The following is a 21,524-nucleotide window of genomic DNA, read 5'->3' on the forward strand; positions in this document are numbered from 1 at the left end:
CCTTGGCCACCTGGGCACACTGCTGGCTCCTGTTCAGCCCACAGGCCACCAACACCCCCAGGTCCTTTTCTGCCAGGCAGCTCCATCCCCTCTGCCCCCAGCCTGGAGCGCTGCAGGGGGTTGGTGTGATGCAAGGGCAGGACCCAACACTTGGCCCTGTTGAACGTCATCCCCTTGGCCTCAGTCCATCCATCCAGCCTGTCCAGACCCCTGTGTAGAGCCTTTCTGCCCTCCAGCCGGTGGGCACTGCAGTCCTACAGCACAGTTGGTGTCTTCTCTGCTGGAGAAAAGACGACCATTTCCAAACCGTTACAGCGGTGTCCATAGTTTTACTCCTGCAGTTGTGTTCCAGCAGCCGGGTTTTGAAGCCCAGAAGATATTAATGCCTGACACCTTTCAGCAAAGCAAGATAGAGTTGTACACGACTGAGGGCAAACAGCATTCTTTCCCATTCCTGATCAATGTTTCAAAAGGACAAGGGGAGTAGAGTCTTTTCTCGGCTCTCACCTCCCTGTGTCCGCTCTCCCTTCAGGCCTCTCTAACAAAATGGTGGTGGTCTCTGCTCCAAAGGGGACTGGCCCAGAGGCGGTGGCAGCAGAGGAGAGGGCTGGGTAGAGGCAGGCCAGGTGCCGAGGGAGCCGGGCTCTCTGGCAGCGCTCAGAGGTGCCAGGGGCTGGGAGAGAAAGGGGAGAGCTTCTGCTGCTGGAAGCCCTCCTGGCTGCCCTAGGCCTTGGCTGGCTGGAAGAGGTGCCCGTGGGGGAGGCTGCTGGTGGTGGCAGCTCTGGAGAAGCGGCTGCTGGTCCTGTGGGGGCCAAAGCCCGGCCCCGTGGAGCTGTGGGTGCGCCCTGAGTGAGGCCAACCTTGCTGGGAAGAGCCCTCCTGGGAGGGCTCCACCAACCCCCTGGAGGCTGCAGCTTTCCAGGGGTGGTTTCTTTCTTTTCCTCATTGTCTTTTTTGTAGCCGTTCTGAACCCGTCTCTGGTGTTTGTTCGGTCTTTTCATGCCACCTTTGGAAGGTCTTGGAGAAATGTTCTCAGCCTCTGCTGTGCTGTTACTTTGTTCCAGCCCCAGGTGCTTTCATGTTCCCCTGCAGCATTTCAGCGTGTGTTGTGGTGTAAAGTAAGGGCTCCTTGCTGGGGCAGTTTTGCTGTATTTAATTGTGCTGTATTTTTCATGAGGTGACAATGTGTTCTCCTCTGCTGAGCGCTGTGCCACCCTTCATTTGCCCTCTGTCCTTGGGGCAGGGGGAGAGGGGAGGGAAGGGGAGCCTGGCATCGTGTTGAGGCCCCAGAGGAGCCTTGAGCAAAGGGTCGGGCTGAGGCCCGAGACCAATCTTGGGCGCTGCTCAAGTGCCCCTGAGGTGATGCTAGAGCCGCACGTCGGGTGTGGGTACTGCCCCCAGCACTGCTGTTGGGGGGGATGTGCCTTGGATGAGGGCGAGAGTGATGATGACCACAGTATCAACGAAAAACACAGTCTAATTTATTAAGAGAATAAATAGTATATAAGTATATAAGAGTACATAAGTATATAAGAGAATAAATAGTAAATAGTCCCGGGATCTTCCACTCTCCACCGGTGCCAAGACTTGACATTGTGTGAGAGAGAAAGTCCCAGGTCTTGCCTACAACCTTATCTCCTAGAAATCCTCTTTTTGTAATCTTGAATAGCCCTGGCCATCAAGGGCGCGGTTTCTGCAAGAGAGCAAAGAAAAGAAAAGAGAAATGGACCCCAATCCCCTGCCCTGAAAGCAGGAGGCAGAGAGGAGGGGAGCAGAGAGCGATTCCAAGCTGCAGCCCTGGCCAAGCAGAGGCCCGGCAGGCGTAGGCCTTTGAGCAGCCTTTGGCTGCGTCTCCTTGGGGAGAGGAGAGAGGCCACCAACATCCCCCCTGCTGCCGAGCCGGGAGAAGCAGCAGGTTGGAGCGTGCGATGTGGCTGAGACCACATGGAACCAGAAGAGCCCAGGGCCTCCAGGCTTCCCAGCAAGACAGAGGCTATTCCAGGTAGAGGATTCCCTGGGAAAGGACCTCTCAGGGACACAGTGTGTGTTGCTGTGAGGAAGGATGTGGAGCTTGAGGGGGGTGCTGGGAGGAGTCCAGAGGAGAAGAGGCCCTGAACAGCAAGCACTCCTTGAGAAACACTTACATGGTCTTCTTTGGGACCCTTTGGACAGATCTGGAGCCTGCAAACACCGGCGTCTTTGAATATACCCGACGACCTCCAAAGCCCTCTTCGGTGTCCTCAACTGCTGAGGCCAGTGCTGTAAAGTGGAAGACTTGGAGTAAGAAGGGAACGGAGCAAAGAAGAGCCCAGCCTGAGGAATGGCAGAGGAGACAGAACTGCAAGTTCCCCCAGAAGCAACATCAAGGGCCAGGGCTTCTCTAAGAGAGGCCCAAGCAGGTTGAGGAAGGGCAAGGCCAAAGCCTGAGCCTCCAGGAGGGTCAGCAAAGGATGTTCCTCATTTCTGGGAGAGCACATGGGAGAGAAGCCACCGCCTGGCTGAAAGCCGGGCTGTGGGCACCAGGAGGCGGGACAGCAAACCCCACAGAAAGGTGGGAACCCAGCCCTGATCCAGTCCCTCCTGCGAAGGGTGGCTGCATCCCATTGGAGACCAGTTTGCCAGCCCACCATACCTGTGATGTTCTGGGAGGCGATGATGTCCTCAACAGTGGGAAGAGGGCTGCAGCTGGCCTGGATGGGTGGCAGGGGGCTGTCTGGGAGCTGAATGTCAACTTCTAAAAGGATCTGAAAGGAGAGGATGTGCATGGAGGTCCCATACCCGTAACATGGATAGGAGGCACCTTTTCAGCATCGTAAAAGGCTGCTAAGATTCTGCAAAGACTTTGTGAAGAGGCAAGTGTTTCAAGAGTGGAGCAAAAAGATTCATCAGTCAAGGTTTTACAAGGCCAGTAGCTCCAGGGGGAACGTAAGAAGCTGCAGAGGGCAGAGGAGCGAGAGCAGCAGATCCCACCCGGCTTGCAGACCCTTCCAAACCTTACCCTCTTTGGTTGAGGAGCCTCTGGTGGCTCCTGCGCTGCCCTTTTCTCACTCGTGCGCCTGGGGCTGGGGCTTTGGTGACTTGCGCAGGAGCTGTTGGGGCTGGGGTGGCACAGCAAGCAGGGGCTGTGCCATTGGTCTTCCTCCCCAGCCGACAGAGAGGGATGGTCGACTTTCTTCTTTTTCTGGGGCTGGTCGTAGGAGAGGTGGTCCTCAAAGGACAGGGTGGGTGGTACAAATAGCTCCTGCCCTTCCTCCTCCTCAGAAATGGAAGAAAAGCCCCCTGATTGCGCGTCCACATCTGAGAATTTGCGCTTCCTCTCTGCTGGTTTTGGGCTCCCAGAAGTCCCCTTCTCTGTAGTGGTCCACGAAGAGCCACTCTCAGAGGTCTGCAGGCGCAGCGTGAGCTTTTCCACTTTCCGTCCTTCAGAGTCCCGACGTTCTTGCTTTCTCCCATCTGTGATCACTCTGAAGGGATAAACCCCCAAAATCGTTAGATTAAAACACGGGCAGCAAGCTGCTTGCATCTCTTGCTTTATTGAAGGCACTTGTGTGGCCTTGAAAGGCCTTTTAAAGCTGTTCATTGCTTCCTCAAAGTGCACATTCTTGACAGTCGGTGCCGACGTTCACCCCAAAGTGTGTCCACCAGCAGCCCAAGGCTCTGTGGCCAGCAGAGGCAGGAATTTGTGCCAGCCAAGGCACAAACCCCATGCAGGGTTAGCACCCTTGTATGGTTCTTTGATTCCCAGAGCCTTGGCTTTTATGACCTCTGTCAGAGAGGTTTCTCATCCCCACGGCAAGAACCGCCCAGAGCTTCTCCATGAGGATCACCAAGCAGGTTCCCTCACCTCAGTGCCTCTCGGTACAGAGACTCCAGCTCCCGCCAGGCAGCCCGGAGATTGGCCTCCAACTCCCGTTTCCGTGAACGGGTCGCGGTCTTGGTCTCCTTGAGGAGAGAGGCCAGACATCAGCTCATCTTAGCAAGACGGGCGGCATCCCCACCTCTGCTCAACTTCCCCCAGGGGGAATGAAGTTAAACCCCTGCCTGTCCCCGCCGGGGAGAAATAAATACCCTGGAGGTATTTAAGAAACGTGTAGACGTGGCTCTTCAGGGCATGCTCTAGTGCCCAATATTATAGGTTTGTGGTGGGGTGTAGTATGTGGGGTTGTGGGTGTGGGGTTTAGTTGGTGGGTGGTGGTTTTTGGTTTGTTCTTTTTGTGGTGGTTGTGTGGGGTTTTTTGGGGTTTTTTGGGTTTTTGGGTTTGTTTTTTTTTTGTGGTTGGACTCGATGATCTCGGAGGTCCCTTCCAACCACTAAGATTCTGTGATTCTGTGAAACTCCCTTGATGTAATGGCAGAGCTACCCCAGCTAATCAATTCTGGTGTTGGTGGCCGTTGTAGGGTTTCCTACAGCTCTGTCAATCCCAGATGAGTTAACTCTGCATTAGAGAAACTTCAGTTCTTTGCAGCAATAACCCAAGTTGGTATTTACCATGCCCGCGGGTAAGGCAGTGAAGGCAGAAGAAGTCTGTAATCTGTTGCCGATTCCCGTAGGGTGAGGAATGGCTCCGACTCTCCAATCCCAGTGTGAAGCTTCTGCTGGAGCTGAGGACGAGCGAGCGTCCTCCGAGGCTTCACACTGACCCGCTCCTTGGCGCTGCCTTTTATCTCCAGACCCGCATCACAATGGGGCCTGTGAGACTGGGCTGGAGCAGCTCTGATAAAAGCCATCACTAACCCATGTCACTAAGCACTCTGGGTTGGAGAGAGCCAGAAGGTCTCCCCTCAGCCTCCTTTTCTCCAGGCCGAACACCCCCAGCTCCCTCAGCCGCTCGGTTGGTGCGTGGGGCAGTGCAGATCATGGCATGGTCGTGGCATCAGCTGAAGGAAGCTCCACTGTACCTAAGAACTACAGCTGGGCTGCGGGCAGGTCATTCCAAGTGGTTATTGGTGGCCTCCTGCAGGTGGGGAGGTGGCTTTCACTCAGCTCCAGGAGTGCTGGCTGGGTAGGGTTTTTTTTTTTTTTTTTTTTTTTTTTTTGCGTGACTGTCACTGAATTCTAGAGAGAAGCTGTGGTTTTGTTGCAGGTGTTTGAAGTATTTGAGTTTGATGATAAATGTCACTGTAATATTTGTCCAGCAAAAAAAGTTTCTGCGCTCAGTTTGTCTCAGCAGTGACTGCAGCATCAACAGACACTACAGCAATGCAAAAGTGTTTGCGATAACATTGGGCCAGCTCGGTCTTGAAATTAAAAGAAAATAAAAATCCAAGTACTTGAGAAGCAGGAAGAAAAAGAAAATTATATTCTCCTTACATAACTATGTAAAAGAAAATCCTGGAGTCCCTAAAATAGTATTTTTGTCTGTCTTCAGGCCCTCTCCCCCCGATCTCTGGTTTTACTCCTTTGTCGTTGCCAGCGTGTGGATGTGTGGTGTTGCCAAATATCCCGTCGCAAAACCTGGTAGGGTTGAGTGTAATTCTTTCTTGGGAAGTACCGATTTTTGAAGGTGGCGTTCAATTTTGTTCTTAACCTGCTGATTCGATCTCTGGTTTTACTCCTTTGTCGTTGCCAGCGTGTGGATGTGTGGTGTTGCCAAATATCCCGTCGCAAAACCTGGTAGGGTTGAGTGTAATTCTTTCTTGGGAAGTACCGATTTTTGAAGGTGGCGTTCAATTTTGTTCTTAACCTGCTGATTCCTGACGACGAAGCAGATAAAATATTTCTTTCCGACAGCAATCTCAGTGTTGGGATCTCAAGGGAATTACTGATACATGTGGATAATGAAATCATTGTGATCAGGTCTTTGCCAGAGACATTTCTAAAGACGACTCATTTATACGGAGCGATTTTTATTTATTTAAGATTTGAATATCTTCTCCTCAAAGGCACCTCTTTTTTCTTCCATGTATTCATTTTTCCCCATAGGAATGTACTGCAGAAATGGCTGTAACACAATGCAAGCTTTTTGACAAAATATGTCACACTCTTCTAATTGATTCCCAGAGCAGTACAGCCTACTGTCACTCAATAAATAGGCACCTGTTTGCTCATAACTATAGAGAGGTGACGTGCTCCAGATTTTAGAAAGACTTCTTTTGTGTGTGTTTTTTTAGCTGGGCACGAGTTTTAACCTTGTTTAGGGTTTCTGCTGACAGCGCGAAAGCCGCACGCTGTTCCTTTTCTTTAAAGGAAGATAATAAAATGTGAGTGCAGTGGCGTTTCAAATCCAGGTGAATAAAATGCCAGGGTGATGCATAGGATATGAAATGGCTATGCAGAAGTTAGCAGTTTTCACTGTGGAAATAATTCTCCTTTCAGCACTTCAGGTGGTCAGTAACTGCCGCGTCACTTAAATTAAATACATTTTAGCTGCATGAGCTTGCAGGCTTACCACGCAAGCTTGAGATATTGGGCAGGTGCTCAAGGATAAATCAGTAGTTTGAGGTGAGCTTGTGACGTAGTGTTCCCACTTGCAGCCCCAAAATTAGAGGTGATATTGTGGTGAAATATATCTGTATCCTGCCCCAGCCGATGTCCTGAGCTTGCTGTTCAATTTGCCGTTTCTGTTTGCTGCTGGTTTTCCTCCAGTAGCTGATTTTCTCTGTAATAACCTGTATCTCAGTGTGCTTATAGATATTTATTTTAAATGTTTGTTTAAAATAGATTCTTTCTGTTTTTCCATTCCGAGTAATAAAAGACAATGAAAATGGTCTTGCGGACTCTCCGGAGTGGTTTGGATAAATCACTCCATACGACCTGGTCACTGAGCTATGGCTTGAAATGAGTTCTTCTGTTCCAGACAACTAACTCTCTTAATTAAAACATAACATTTTGTAGGTATTGTGTCTCAACCTTAGGATGGGCAACTAGTGGAAGGTACTAAACAGTTGTGATAAATTGTATTTTAAAGTCACAGAGAGTGTGCTTCTGGAGTCGCAGGAATTAAGTCTGCATAAGCATCATTAAAAAGGGAAAAAAAAGAGCTGGAGAAAAAGCTTAGTGAGAGAATACTAGATCACAAACTGTTCAGTTTCTCCATGCAGCTCCCATCACTTCTGGTTGCAGGACAGCAGCTGAACTAAATCTGAATTCATTTTTGATTGCTTTTTAAAAAACAACATGAAGGGAGGCTTGTGGCTATTTGGAACATTTACCTGTTAAACCTTTCTGTGTGATTTTCTACATGAAAGCATTACGTGGTTTAATATGTTAAAGTTAGTTATTTGTTGGTGAGGTTTTTTTCTGCCTTCAGTGTACTTTTGGAGGGAGCTGTTGTTAACTCGTATGAGCAGCAGGGACCCAATAAATGCTTTCTCCAAGTTGTCTGCAGAAGACAAAAGTGCGAGCAGCAGAAACTTTTCTGTCAGAAAAAAGCACCCCACAACAACCAAACACAAAGGAGAAAAGTAAAGCAGCTGTTAAAATGAGTTAAACTCGATGAGGAGAGAGAAGTTTTTGACCATTGAGGAAAACAAATTTAAAAAAAATACAGAAAATTTGTTGCTAAATCTGTAAATGAGTGTATGAACAAATAGGGAAAGCAAAGCCTGAAGGATGGCCAGGGCTTGTGAGATTAAAAAAAATAAACAGAAAATTTGTTGCTAAACCTGTAAATGAGTTTATGAACAAATAGGGAAAGCAAAGCCTGAAGGATGGCCAGGGCTTGTGAGAACTCCACAGGGCCTGCAGCTGGTGGGGCTTTTATTGTATGGATCTGTAACCAGCATTTGGTCTTGGAGTAGAGGAGGTGATTTTCAGACTCCTGTGAGGTCTCTGTTCAGCTGTGTCCTCTTGAAGCTTGGTTTTTGACTCGGGGCATCTTTGGAGGTGAGACTGAGGACCAAGGATGGGTTTGGGTGGTGGTGACTCGTGCCAAGCTGGGGATGAGTAACCAGTACCATCTCCCCAGTGGATGGGGCAGGAAGGTGGTGGACAGGAGTGTAACCTGTGGGGAAAAAGAGGTTGGGAGCTGGCTGGGAACAGAAAAAGCTGTTGTGGCAGCAAATCACATCTGTTGGAAAGGAGTGATCTGTGTGGCTGGTGTATGGGATGTCTGGCTGTGGCAGCTGCCTCTTGCCCCAACCTCGCTGTTCTCTGTGGGCAACCCTACAGCAATTGGGGAATTCCTTATGCACCTTCTCCTTTATTCTGGTGATTTTCAGACAAATCACGCGTGTTGGACAGGAGCGATCTGTGTGGCTGGTGTATGGGATGTCTGGCCCAGAAGGAGCTTACATTTTCCCTTCTCTTTTCGCACAAGGTGGGCTGCCCAGAGGAGACAAATCAAACGCCACTGCATGGTTTGCAAGCAAGAATCCCATGAGCTAAGCTCCTGACAACAGCATTTCTCTACTTAAGGATGCATGTGGAGCTCCATCTTTGACTTGCTTAATTAAGATTGTCCGCATAGAACTTTTGTTTATCAGACTTCCCATGTGAATTCTTGGCCAGTGCTTAGAAAGTCTCATTATGTACATTAGAGATGTACATTTACAATTTAGAGAAATGTACATCTAGAGATGTGTTCTTAATAATGCAGAAGAATATATTACAAGTTAGATGGAAGTTAGAAGAGTGAGAGGTTTTTTTCCTCCCCATTCCTCCCCATTGGAGACCTTATTGCTCTCTCCAACTCCCTGAAAGGAGGCTGTAGCCAGGGGGATTGGTCTCTTCTCCCAAGTGACGGGCAATAGGACAAGAGGAAATGGCCTCAAGTTGCCCCAGGGGAGGTTCAGATGGGATATTAGGAAAAATTTCTCCACTGAAAGGGTTATGAATGGGCTGCCCAGGGAGGTGGTTGAGGCACCATCCCTGGAAGTTTTCAAAAGATGGGCTGCCATAGTGCTTAGTGACATAGTTTAGTAATGTGGGATTTTTTTTGGTATGGTTTTCTTTTGTCTTTTTTTTTTTTTTTTTTTATCAGAGTTAGGTTGATGGTTGGACTAGATGATCTTAAAGGTCCCTTCCAACCTAGACGATTCTATGATTCTTTTCAGAAGCCAATAGAGAACTCAAATCCCATTAATGAACTGTCCCTGGTGTGTTGGGCAATCTCTTTGATGCATAGGCTGTTGGGTTTTTTAGTTGTTGTCCCTGTGTGATACAGCAAAGCCATTAAAGCCCCGAGTGCTGGCTGGAGATGGCACGTGTAGGGTGACAGGTCGAGCTGTGTGTACTCTGTCATGCAAAGAAAGTGAGAACTTGAGAACTTGTTGGAAATTTGAAAATAAACTGTGGCTCTGAGGTTCCTGGTACCTCTGCCCTTAGTCAGATCTGTCCTTTCAGCTTGGGATCCCTCTGTCCCCTGCATTAACCTGCTTTTTTAACTTGAGTAGAAGAATTTCTCATCAGGCAAGAAGTGCTTTCTGTAATGCCTTTCCCCTCACTCGCCGAAGTCCCCTGTTTGTGTTAATCCAGCTTTTGTTGGTGCTGGGGGCAGCAGGTCTTGTCAGGCTGCTGTCAGCCCAGAAGACAGCCTGGTGTCCTCTCAGGCAGGCACACGTCTAAAATAAATCATTTTGTCTTAGAATTCTGGCCTTTTTTTTTTTTTTTTTCCCCTAGCAGAGCAGTACATCCCAACCGTTTTGAGCAACCTGGTCTGGTGGGAGGTGTCCCTGCCCATGGCAGGGGGTTGGAACTCAGTGATTTTTAGGGTCCCTTCCAACTCCAACCAGTCTATGATTCTATAATTCTATGATTTTGGAGCGTTGAATGAAAATGTTTCTAGTTCATATTAAAGATGTGCCAAATGTGGAATGATTTTTTTTCTCCTGAAAATAAAAGGAACTCAGTATTTGTGCTGAAAGTCCCCATGGTTTGTATTTATCCTCAGACTTTTCATAGCTCATTTTGTGACTACCTTCACGGCCGCATAATTTCTTTGAGTCGTACTTCTTCAGAGCCTTACGTATTGTTATCCTCTTCTATTTTTTCCTTCTCAACATATAATTTATGAGACATCCACCCTTGACTGAAAACACTCAGAGAGAGAATGCAGAGTTTCCTGCAGTATTACCAGTCATTGTTCCTCAGTTGCTATTCTCACTGTTCAATTTGTGCCTTAATACCATATTTGAATTTAAGCTTTCAGTCACTGCTGCTTGTTTAATTCTTTTTTTTCCATTGGATTAACCAGCTTTTAGGGTGCAGAATTTTGTTTCCCAGCAAGTGCTTGACTGCCATCATTCTTTCTTCTATATCTCATACATTTTCTCCGACTTTTAAACAAACATTCCCAGTTCTTCAGCTTTTCTGATGTTTTTTAAGACATGTGAATCCCTAAAGCCATAGCTAATCTTCAGGGCAGGAAGAGCACAGATTCCCCGTGTGTGAACTCTTTCCTACGGCAGTAATGGGGCTCTAACTGTCCAGAGCTGGGGCTGTGGGTCAGACACAAAACCTGAGCTGGAAACCCAGAGCGCTCACAAGAAATGTGCAGCCGAGTTTTAACAGTTTTGTTAAGAATTTGCCCTAGAAAAGGAAAGGAGCTTGGTCTAGGTTGGGGCTGAGTCAGCCTTGAGTCATTTGTGGAGGCATCGCTGCTGTTCTCCCTGGAACATCTAGTATTAGCTGCATTTATTTGTTTACTTCTTTCTCTGAATTATGAAAAATTTTAAAGGAAGCTTGAAAGCTCCTTGCTGAACCAAGGAGGGCCAAGAGGATGCTCCGATGGCTGGAGTACCTCTCCTACAAAGACAGGCTGAGAGAGTTGGGGGGGTTCAGCCTGGAGAAGAGAGGGCTCCAGAGAGACCTTAGAGCCCCTTCCAGTCCCTCAAGGGGCTCCAGGAGAGATGGGGAGGGACTCTGGATCAGGGAGGGGAGCCATAGGAGGAGGGGGAAGGGTTTGACACTGAAAGAGGGGAGATGGAGCTGAGATGTGGGGAAGAACTTGTTTGGTGTGAGGGTGGTGAGAGCCTGGCCCAGGTTGCCCAGAGAAGCTGTGGCTGCCCCATCCCTGGAAACATTCAAGGTCAGGCTCGATGAGGCTCTGGGCAACCTGATCTACTTAAAGATGTCTCTGCTCCCTGTAGGGAAGTTGGACAAGATGAGCTTTAAAGTTTCATTCCAACCCAACACATTCTATGATTCTATTCTTTAATTTACTTGCTTTCTTGACAGTTTATGTTGTAGTTTAGACATACCAATTTTAATTTCTGAGGGGTGAGGCTGACATTGGGCTTCTTTGACTAAATGAGTGCTTTGTTATACTTGTAAAAATTAAGCTTTTTTGTGACAACTCGTTGTATGTATTGGGTTAAACAGCTGGTACCGGTGGGCACAGCGGCTGTGTAGCTCGCTGTGAGGGATTTGGCAGAGGGACCTCGCAGGGTTTTGATGTGTCAGAGAGTGACAGAACATCTCCTTGTGTTCAGCTGAGTGCTGACCAGCCCTCTCCTACCCACCCTTCCAAACTCTGAGAAAGAAGACAGTCTCCTGTGACAGGTACACGTTATGCTCAGAAAAACATGACTTCATGTAAATAAATCAGATTTTATCAAACATACATCCGCTATCAGCTTTTCCTCCAGAGCAGAACAACTTGTAGGATTCTGGTTTGGCTTGAATTTATTTTTATTTTTTTTTTCCTGCTGTGAACTCATCATTAACAGTATTTGCTTATCACTAAGATACTCATGAAACTACCTTCCTTTGTTTTAAATTTAGGAGGTGATTAGTCTTGGAGGGCGATGGCGTGGGGCTATCGTCACCCAGGCTGGATAAATAGCATTAGGATGCGTAAGTTACTTGGGAATATAGGAAGTTTTATGGATGCTAGTTACTGTACTGATAACACTAGTGACCTTTTCTGGCTGTTTTTTTTTTTTTTTTCCTGTTTATGAATATAATTATTTGAGCACAATATTTAGTATTAAGAATATGACACAACTGCTTAACTGCAGGGAGACTCCTAGCTGGGGTTGATGCCTCATGCTTAGTCTAGTCATCGGTGCCCGAATATCACAGTATGTTTAATATATAGTGTCACATCCATACTGATGTGAGTGTAATGTACTGCTCGTAGCTCAGCAGAACGGGAACTTTGTACTGATAAAATGTCACTCTTAATTTTTGATTAACTTCGCTGTGGGCATTTTCTGTCAAAACCAGGACTGGCCAAATACTCCACAATGCTGTGCATGAAAATACATTCATTTCTTTAATGTCTTGCCCGTGTACACGTGCTCTTTCTGCCCAGTCGTGCAGAGCTGGCAGTGGCTGCGTGTGCTGGAAGGGCTTTCACCAGATTTAACACCTTTAAGCAGCGGCTGAAAAATACAGTCAGAAAATGAGCCAGTAATTGAACTGGTCACACTGGAAAAGGAATTCTAAAGTTTGTGCTTAGCAGAGGAAGGAATGAAACTCCCCACACTGGGTCTTCCTTCAGACTGTTCAGTGTACAAGTACCTGAAAGGAGGGTGTAGAGAGACGGGGGTCGGTCTCTTCTTCCAAGTTACAGATGATAGGACAAGGGGTAATGGCTTCAAGTTGCGCCAGGGGAAGTTCAGGTTGGATATTAGGAAACATTTCTTTACTGAAAGGGTTATCCAGCATTGGAATGGGCTGCCCAGGGAGGTGGTGGAGTCACCATCCCTGGAGGTATTTAAGAAACGTGTAGACATGGTTCTTCAGGGCATGCTCTAGTGCCCAAGATTACTGGTTTGTGGTGGGGTGCTGTGTGGGTGGGTGATGGATTTTTGGTTTGGTGGATGTTGTTGTGTGTTTAGGTGGTGGGTGGTGGTTTGTGGTTTTTGTGTTGTTTTTTTTTGTTTGTTTGTTTTGGTTTTTTTTTTTGTTGGTTGGACTCGATGATCTCTGAGGTCCTTTCCAACCACTACGATTCTGTGATTCTGTGTGTCTTAGCTACCTATTGGAATTGTGATTCTACCCCTGAGTTAAAAAGCCACCCATGGGTTGTAATGGTTTTTTCATAAAACATTGTTTACAGCCTTTTATGGCTCTTCACAGAGGGTTCATGGCCAAGGAAAGGGGCACTGTGCTCAGTGGAAATTGCTCCTTGGCAATAACGTGACTGAGCCACGTCTGCTCATCACCACGGGGGAACCAAGCTTCCAAGAGGGTCATTTTCTTGAGGGTTCCCTCTCATCTTCTCTCCCTCTTTTCTCCCACCCCTGCCAATACCTTGTGTAAGAGTTATTAAAGAACACTGCAAAACTGGAGTCACCATCCCTGGAGGGATTTAAGAAACGGGTAGACGTGGCTCTTCAGGGCATGCTCTAGTGCCCAAGATTATTGGTTTGTGGAGGGGTGTAGTGTGTGGGGCTGTGGATGTGGGGTTTAGGTGGCGGGTGGTGGTTTTGGGTTTGTTGTTCTTGTGGTGGTTGTGGTGTTTTTTTTGTTTGGTTGGTTTTTGTTTGTTTGTGTTTTTTGGAGTTTTTTTGTTGTGGTTTTTTTTTTTTTTTGGGTTTGTTGTTCTTGCGGTGGTTGTGGTGGTTTGTTTGTTTGTTTGTTTTTTGTTTGTTTGTGGGTTTGGGGTTTTTTGTTTGTTTGTTTGTTTGTTTTTGTGGTTGGACTCGATGATCTCGGAGGTCCCTTCCAACCACTAAGATTCTGTGATTCTGTGAAAACAGTGGACCCAGATCGCTAGAGTGAAAAGCCAGCAGCATCATTTCCCTGAAGGATGTAAATTGAGTTTAAAAACCCAGGGAAAGAGGAATATTGTGTCTGTGTGATGCTCGCTATGGGAACGGCAACCAAAAACATTAAGAATGGCTTCGTCCCGTCTTTTACTTTATGAATGGCAATTTTTAAGCCTTAAACATTGCAGGTTGCCATATGTATAAAAGGAAATGATGTGATTTGAAATTATAATTGGGGAATATTTGATGGATCTGGTTATAGAATAACGAATGAGAATAATTAATAGAAAGTTAATTGGGTAACATCAGAAAAGTTTATCTGGTATATTGGGATTGCATGCTTCAGCTGATACTTAGTGTACTTTGGGGATTTCTGGTTGCACCTCACCTCTCGTTCTGATAGTATATTGTATTCTGAAGAATATTAATAATGCTGCAGAACAATTACTTGTTCATTTGCTAACTGATTAAAATTCATGCATAATTTATTGGAACTGGGAGAGACTTTATAAATAAGTCTCCTTGTCCTCAAGAGCTTAAAAACAAAATGCATATGCTAATATAAGAGTGCGCTTTACCTTGCAACATAAAAAATTAATATGCAATGGTATATTAGTCTCATTAATGTGAGGTTTTATTTGTGATAATCGTGCTCTTAATCAAAGTGTGTACTTCTAAACGTAGCCTTCTGTTTCAGAGGTTTATAACTCGGCATTGGGAGTGCATCATGCTCATCAGCCTTTATGTTTTCTGCCGTAATACACACTGACCTTAGAATTCATTAGTTTGACATTTGATGGGTTAGTTCCGCAGCAAATAAACTGCCCTCATTAAGCCCGGCTGCATTTCTGAGCTTTGATGCAGGTAGGATTCTAAATTAGTTCACATGCACATTTCTTGCCAAAACACAGGGTAAAACACGTTAATAATTAATCGAGATACTTTCTAGAGTTTTGCACGTCCCGAAGCAGGAACACCTTGGGAAATGGCTTCACCTTTTCACTCCGGGAGGAGAGAGTGAGCTCCATGTGCTGCCACTGCCCAGGTCCACCCATTCCCTGGTCTCCAAACGGAATGGCTGAACGTGCAGCTAATTTAGAGAAGAAAAAAAAATATAAAATCTGCAAGAAATCCTTTTGTAGAGAGATATGGGAAACTTGGCTGCTTTCAGAGCCAGTAAATACTACTCGCTCCTGGGGGTCCTCCTCTGGTGTCTGGAGGGGAAACTTCACTGCTGGATGTAGAGAAGCAGGGAGTCCTCAGCTGGATGTCACCATGTGAGAAGGGTGGGGTGGTTGAGGAGGTCTGGGTGTCCCCCTTTGAGCCCCCCCATCATCGTTCCCCACGGGCTCGGGCAGTGACACTGGTGGCATCCTTCCTGGGAGGCAGAATATGTGTGATGCCTCTGCTTCCCAGCTTCTCTCCGTGCGGAGGGGTGGGGGAGCGGTGATGGGAAGGCCCCCCCTCCAGCCCCGCAAGAGAAATCTGGAGTTAAATGTTATTTTTGATGCACCACGAGACCCCTCTACCTGCTCGGAGCTGCCGCGCTGTTAGTTCTGCATCGCTGCTGCGCGAAACCCCCCGTGTGCGTCGAATTTAGCATTGTTGCCTAATTAACTGAAACAAATTAGTTGAAATATGAGCCATCTGGAAGGAAAACGAACCTCCCCCTGTTTATCAGTGGGTTCATTTTATTAGAAAAGTACACGTTGCCTGTGATTTGTTTCTGGAAATGAATCGTGCCCGGGCAACGTGCGGCTTCTCCGCGTCAACATCTCCCGGGGTGAGGGGGGACCTTTTGGTCCGTCCTCACTTTGTGGCTGCGTTGAAATATTTAGCATTTAAGCTGGTGGGATTCAATGAAGACAAAAAGGCAACGCGCGTTCTGTTGTTTGAGTTTCTAAATCAGCAGTAAGTTAGTGAAGAGTAAAATAGATGTCATGGCGATACGTCTTTATTTTGGTGCTCTCCCGGCGGTTTTGCTCAGTTCTGCGTATTCTGAGTGCCTGTGGTGGGCATCCGTGTGGTGGGCTCCCTGTGGTGGGCATCCGTGTCTCCTGCCCTCCCTGCAGCTGCTGGGTTTGAAGTGAGCTGCAGTGATACTAGTTTTTAAGGCTGTACATCAACTGTTTCTTTAAGGAAAGTAGGTGTGTGGCTTCTGTCAATGAAAGAAAATCAGTTATGTTTCTGAAAATCCCAAGTTACTGCCACAGTAAATTATATAAATGGGCATGAAGCAAGGGGTTTTTTCCAGAGAAAAATGTAAAGGAGTAGCTTGCCACAGTAAATTATATTAATGGGCATGAACCAAGGCTTTTTTTTCCAGAGAAAAATGTAAAGGAGTAGCAATATATAAACCAGACCAGATTTTGTGGTCCCTGGCTGAGATTTTTAAATGGAAAAAGCAGTGTTGAGATGCCAGTGGCGCACCACTGGCTTCCATCGGCTCAAATTCTCCTCGGCTCTTCTCCAGTGGTGTCAGTTGTGGTTGGTTCACTTTCTGTGGAAAGTGCCATCCACTTCATGGGTTTTCCAGCTTTTGTTTCATCTCTGGCTTTTCTTTTTTTTTTAATTTCTGCCTCCCCTCCAGAGCCCCCTCGGCCGATAGCCCCCCCTCAGCTGCTGGGCGTTGGGCCCACCTACTTGCTCATTCAACTCAACGCCAACTCCATCATCGGGGACGGGCCCATCATCCTGAAGGAGGTGGAGTACCGCATGACCTCGGGGACCTGGACCGAGACCCACGCCGTCAACGCCCCCACCTACAAGCTCTGGCACTTGGACCCCGACACCGAATACGAGATCCGGGTCCTGCTCACCAGACCAGGTGAAGGTGGGACAGGCCAACCAGGGCCACCCCTCATCACCAGGACCAAATGTGCCGGTGAGTGCCGCTCCGGGACAACACACAAACCAACCAAAGTCTTTATTTAATGATTTAATTTGTTGGCAGGCTTGTGGCTCTAATTAACTTGTAGCAGGACTTGAAGGTTCCCTTGGCATCCACAGAACCCCCAAGGTTTGGGGACAATAAGGATTTGCTGTGTCCTGGTCACTGTCCAGGTTGCTGTTTGCTATCCCTGGGAAGGTGGGTTAGGAGGTGGGATGTTAGAAAGCTAAGGAAATTAAAGCAAAAAAAAAATAATCTTACTTTTCCTCACTCGAGGAAGGATACCTTGTTTCTGGAAAGGAAAAACCACCTGTTTTTTCACCTTCATATTTTCACTTGCATTTTAGGTAAACTGCCACATAAAGGAACTTCCCTGGGGGGGGGTGAAAAAAAAAAAGAATATCTGTGTAAGAAATATAATTTTACAAAAAATGTGGTGTACTCTACTCCTGCATAATTTTTCTTTTTCCAAGTATGTGTAAGAAATATAATTTTACAAAAAATGTAGTGTACTCCTGCATAATTTTTCTTTTTCCAAGTAGATATGCCTAGAATTTGAGAGTCTCCAATAATTAAAATAAAACTATTAAATCTCTGAGTTCTAAAATACAATTGCAAATATTAATAAGAGGGTTTTTTCTCCATTTTTGGCTACCACCACCAGAATCACGTGCTGCTGAACCCTGCAGTCTGCTGCTGGTTTTCTAGAGTGGCCCTGCGTGGCCAACACCAAGCAGATTAAACACCCCCAACGAGTGTTACGTGCTCTCCCTTCTAAAGCTACTTAAAGTTATTTTAATCTCAGCTTTCCTAAGAAGAAAGATAATACCTATGTCTCATGGTTGCAGAGGGGAAAAATTATAGATTGGAGTAATCAGACTGGGAGGCAAATAAGCGGAAATTAAATTGTGGGGTTTTTTCCCTCTGATCTCAAGAATTTTTGCACTTTATTAGATTTAGCAGAGAGTGCTGATAACCATCTATTCAAAACCACATTAAAATATGAAGAAGGAAGAGCCGCAGTTGCAGATTTCCGTGTGCCATGTGGGTATGTGTGTAAATGGAATATTTTTATCCAAAGTTAGTGACAGCCTTTGGTGGGACAGGTATTTGAGTTCTCACCTGGACGTGGATGACCACTCGTTTTGTTTAATTAAGGATGAGGGTCGGGGTCTGGATCAGAAGCCAAAGCTTGGAGTGAGGTGGGTCAATAGGGGTGAATCCCAGAAAATGAGACAATCTGTGTTGAAACTGCCTGGAGCTGAGGCACACAGTGGAGCAAGACTAAACTGAAGGTGATTTTTTTTTTTTTTTTTGGTGATCTTATTTATAATTTAGTCCATCTTTCCTGTGAATTAAAAAGATCTGTGTGTCCACCTTGGTTAAGACGACAGTCGTTGAGATCTCACCTGTTGTGGTTAAAGCCTTGATTTATTGTGCTGAATTGGTTTGGGTGTTGCTCTGAAAAAGTAGGAGTTTGAAAACAGCTTCTGTTGTAAAGAGCCTGAGCTGAGAATAACAAATCCCAAATGTTCAGGGATTTTTTTTCCCCAGCGCTTGAAAAAATATAATTTCATTTACCCAGGTTGTGACAGACTAAAGCTTTTTAATGGGAAAGGAAAAGAAAGAAACCCATGATTTATGTGACATATTTTTAGAAGCCATTTAGGGGAAACAGCGTTACGGGGGTCTGATTTTGATTTTTAAGTTGTTTTTAACACTCTCATAGAAGGCACCAAAATCTAGTGTGTCTTGAGACAAATTCTCAGCTTAATTGAATTGACTATGAAGTGAACCAGATTAAAAAAAATACTTGACAAGAAAAATCTGAGCTTCCGTGACAATATTATTTTAATAATAATAAAATTCCAAGCTCTTTACCTCGCAGTCACACTGGGGGTTCTTATTCCATGAAAGAGAAGGTGAATAAGTGTTAATATGAACCAGTTTCCCACCAGGTGGAGGGACAGGGTACCCCGCTGCCTCCTCCCCCCTCTGGGAAATGCAGACAGCCCTTCCTTTCCCCCAGCGTTCTCCCATGGCTTCTGTAAGATAACCCCAAATGTATAAGAATATTTCTTTAAAAATATTTTGCTTGTAAAAGGCAAACCATAAACATAAAAAAATTGGTCTTTTCTGAAGAGCAGATTTATAAGAAAAGGTAAAGCCGTTAGTGGAGTGGCTCTCCCCGCGGTCTCGGCTGGGGTTGCAGGAGTGACTGGCAGGTGATTTACTCTGCTGGAGGAGATGACATCTCTGCGGCAGTGTCTTCTTCCTGGAGACTCTTCAATTATTCCTAATTCTTGTTTCTGACAAGATCGCTTATTTTTCAGACAGATACTCTCTTTGCTGTCGATGTTCTTTGTCAATTTTGCCTTTCCATAAGTTCTGTAGGTATTAGTTCAATTCTGAAGCAAATTATAATTGATTATCTGCTCGGTGTCAAACGAAGTGGCAGGAGATAAATGAATTTTCAGCATGAAGTTTGCCTGCTCTCTGTACGGATTAGAAGGCACACATTAGCCAACGTTGGTCTGATGAGTTTTTTAATGTTCACGTTCCAAGTGGCAGCGATAGCGCGCTCACTGGCACATCAATAAGAGTGGGTTAGCATTCCACTTTCTGCTTATTTGATAGCTAAGCAAATATTAGCATTGTTTTCGAATTAAGATTGGAAATGATTTTTCACCTAATTCGTTCAGCATTTATAATTGCATGACATTTCTCAGTAACGTGTGATCGACCCGTTGGCCTGTGCTCTGCTGAGATGCTGTGATTTGGGGGACGGGTGTCCTCATCGTGGTACCAGACCTTTGCTTTTATTATTAGGTATTTACATCATATTTCTGTCTTCTTCACAGCAAAACCGCTGTCTGGTGACTCGTTTGGTAAACGTTTCCGCTAATGCTAAACAAAACTGTTCTGCAATGAAGAGATAATTTTTTTTTTTTTTTTTTTTTTTTTGTGGTTGGACTCGATGATCTCAGAGGTCCCTTCCAACCACTAAGATTCTGTGATTCTGTGATTCTGTAATTCTTCCCCTTGTTAGAAGTCCTCACCTGGTGTTTCCCGGGCGGCGCGTCCTGCGCTGACACCGAGGGATGCCCTTTGCCTGGAAAACTTGCCTGTTTGCTCAAATACGTAAAACCACTGAGTGTTTTTAAACAGCTGCAGTAAGAATACTGTTAAGGAAAACGTTTTCTGACATCACCCTCCTCAAGAGCCAGGTGTTTTTTATTTCCATTTCTGAGCCCCGGGGAGGCCGGTGCCGAGCGTTCCTGGCTGCGGCACAAAGGATGTGGAGCTGCCGATGCTGAAGGGCTCCTTCCTCCCCATCCATCCTTGGGGGGCACCTGGCCTTTATTTCAGTAGGACTTCACCTCTTGCCTGGTGTCATGGCTCCAATTATTTGCTTCTCAAGCATTTTGAAACAAAAACAAAAGGCAGAGGGTAGCACTTTAACCAAAATAATCCTTTCTGTGGCTTTGGGGTGCATTGTCCTCTCAAGTGTATCCTCGGAGCTGGGATTGCTTTTGCTTTTGGGGTGGGACACAGAAAATATGTGGCAATCTAAAATTGCCCACTTAGCCTGCTTTATCAGCTGTAAGTTAGGAGTTATTTTCTGCTGCTTCTGAGTAACAGCTCCCAGCTCAGTTCTATGATTAACTGGTATTTTAGTGGCAAAGGAGGTCAATAGTTCAGCTTGTCCAGAGCTTAATATATGTACACAGGGGGATTGCTCCCACCTACGGTACTGGAGTTCTGTGCCAGGGTGTGACTTCCAGCAAAACAGGAAGAATTGAAGAGAGCAGTTGGAGAAAGTGTCCTGTGTGGTTTTGAGGTTTTTTTCCCAAATGACTTTGATTTTAGTAAACTGTTGCCTGTATTATTTGGGTTTGATAATAAGGAAGAGGGGTAGGGGGAAGGGGAAGCTTTATAGGCTTATCAGAGCTGAGAATGGATCAATATATAAAGCTTTATAGCCTTATCAGAGCTGAGAATGGATCAATATATATGGAAGAAGATGTTGTTGTTATTATTGTTGTTGTTGTTATTATTATTTTCAATGTCATTACCCATCACAGAGACCTAGCTATCGGTAACATCAAGGCATGACAGAGAAGATGCTGGCACCTGAAGGCTGGGGAGCTGGGCTGCTTCCTGCCTGCCTTTGTCCAAGCACAGAATATTTGTTTACCATTTGCACATTATTCATTTTAAAAACAATATACACAGAATAGAGGATACTGCTGAATCAACCTCCAGAAAAAAATAATAAAAAGGCAAAAAGTGGTGAAAAGTTGAAAAACGAAAGCAATTTAAGTTTTTTGTTCATTTTCTTGGGATTTTTGAACAGAGGGAGGGTGGTGTTGTTGGGAAAGTGACCTTGCGTGGCCATCTGGAGAACTGAAATGTTATTTTGGTTACATAAAAATTGTAATTGATTTGTAAAATGAGTGGAGTGAAAAGGGGGAGGGTGCAGTGTGGAATCTGCTGGTGCCGATGCGGGGTGCGTAGGGTGCTGCTTCGGTGGGAGGAGAGCGGGGGGTTCGAGGTGGGGAGCTGGATCTCCAGGCTCTGCTGTGGACTGGACTGGAGAATTTAGGATGTTGGGATGTGAGGCAGTGGGCTTGTAAAATTGGGTAGGGTTCTGGAAAATCCAGCAGTGAATGGCCAAGCCGTGCTCTTTATTTGTGTCTCTTGCAGTAATGCATCTCAGATTATTATTTAAATCTTTGAAAGCTAATAACAGTACAGATAAATGCATAGGTTCCAATCATTTAATTTTCTTTTTGAAGTGGACAATGAGAAAATATTTCCCTTTACAGCAAAACAGTTATCTTAATGTTTCAAACAATCTTTGCCTTTTTTCCCTCAAAGTAGATATCACACAAGACTTACAATAGAGCTTCAAGCGAAGCCTAAATACATTTCGAGCGCTTAAATTACGTGGTTTTATTACTCATGGTTTTGTTGTTTACAAGTTGGATGCTTTTTTAGAGTAAACTAAAGATGAACAACTTGAAACTAAATGGAT

The 21,524-nt window shown here is 45.7% G+C and overlaps 1 protein-coding gene across 12 annotated transcripts in view; it reads left to right on the forward strand.

Annotated features, from left to right (window-relative positions):
• PTPRK (protein tyrosine phosphatase, receptor type, K) overlaps nucleotides 1-21,524 on the forward strand; it is a 353,816-nt gene that overhangs the window by 148,704 nt on the left and 183,588 nt on the right. For all 12 annotated transcript variants that reach the window (XM_014942619.1, XM_014942624.1, XM_014942626.1 and 9 more), the window contains exon 6: nucleotides 16,187-16,480. In XM_014942619.1, the coding sequence (XP_014798105.1) occupies nucleotides 16,187-16,480 (294 nt within the window). The remainder of the gene's footprint in view (nucleotides 1-16,186; nucleotides 16,481-21,524) is intronic.

This window comes from Calidris pugnax, unplaced genomic scaffold (genome assembly GCF_001431845.1).
Source record: "Calidris pugnax isolate Ruff unplaced genomic scaffold, ASM143184v1 scaffold86, whole genome shotgun sequence".
NCBI classification, from domain to species: domain Eukaryota; kingdom Metazoa; phylum Chordata; class Aves; order Charadriiformes; family Scolopacidae; genus Calidris; species Calidris pugnax.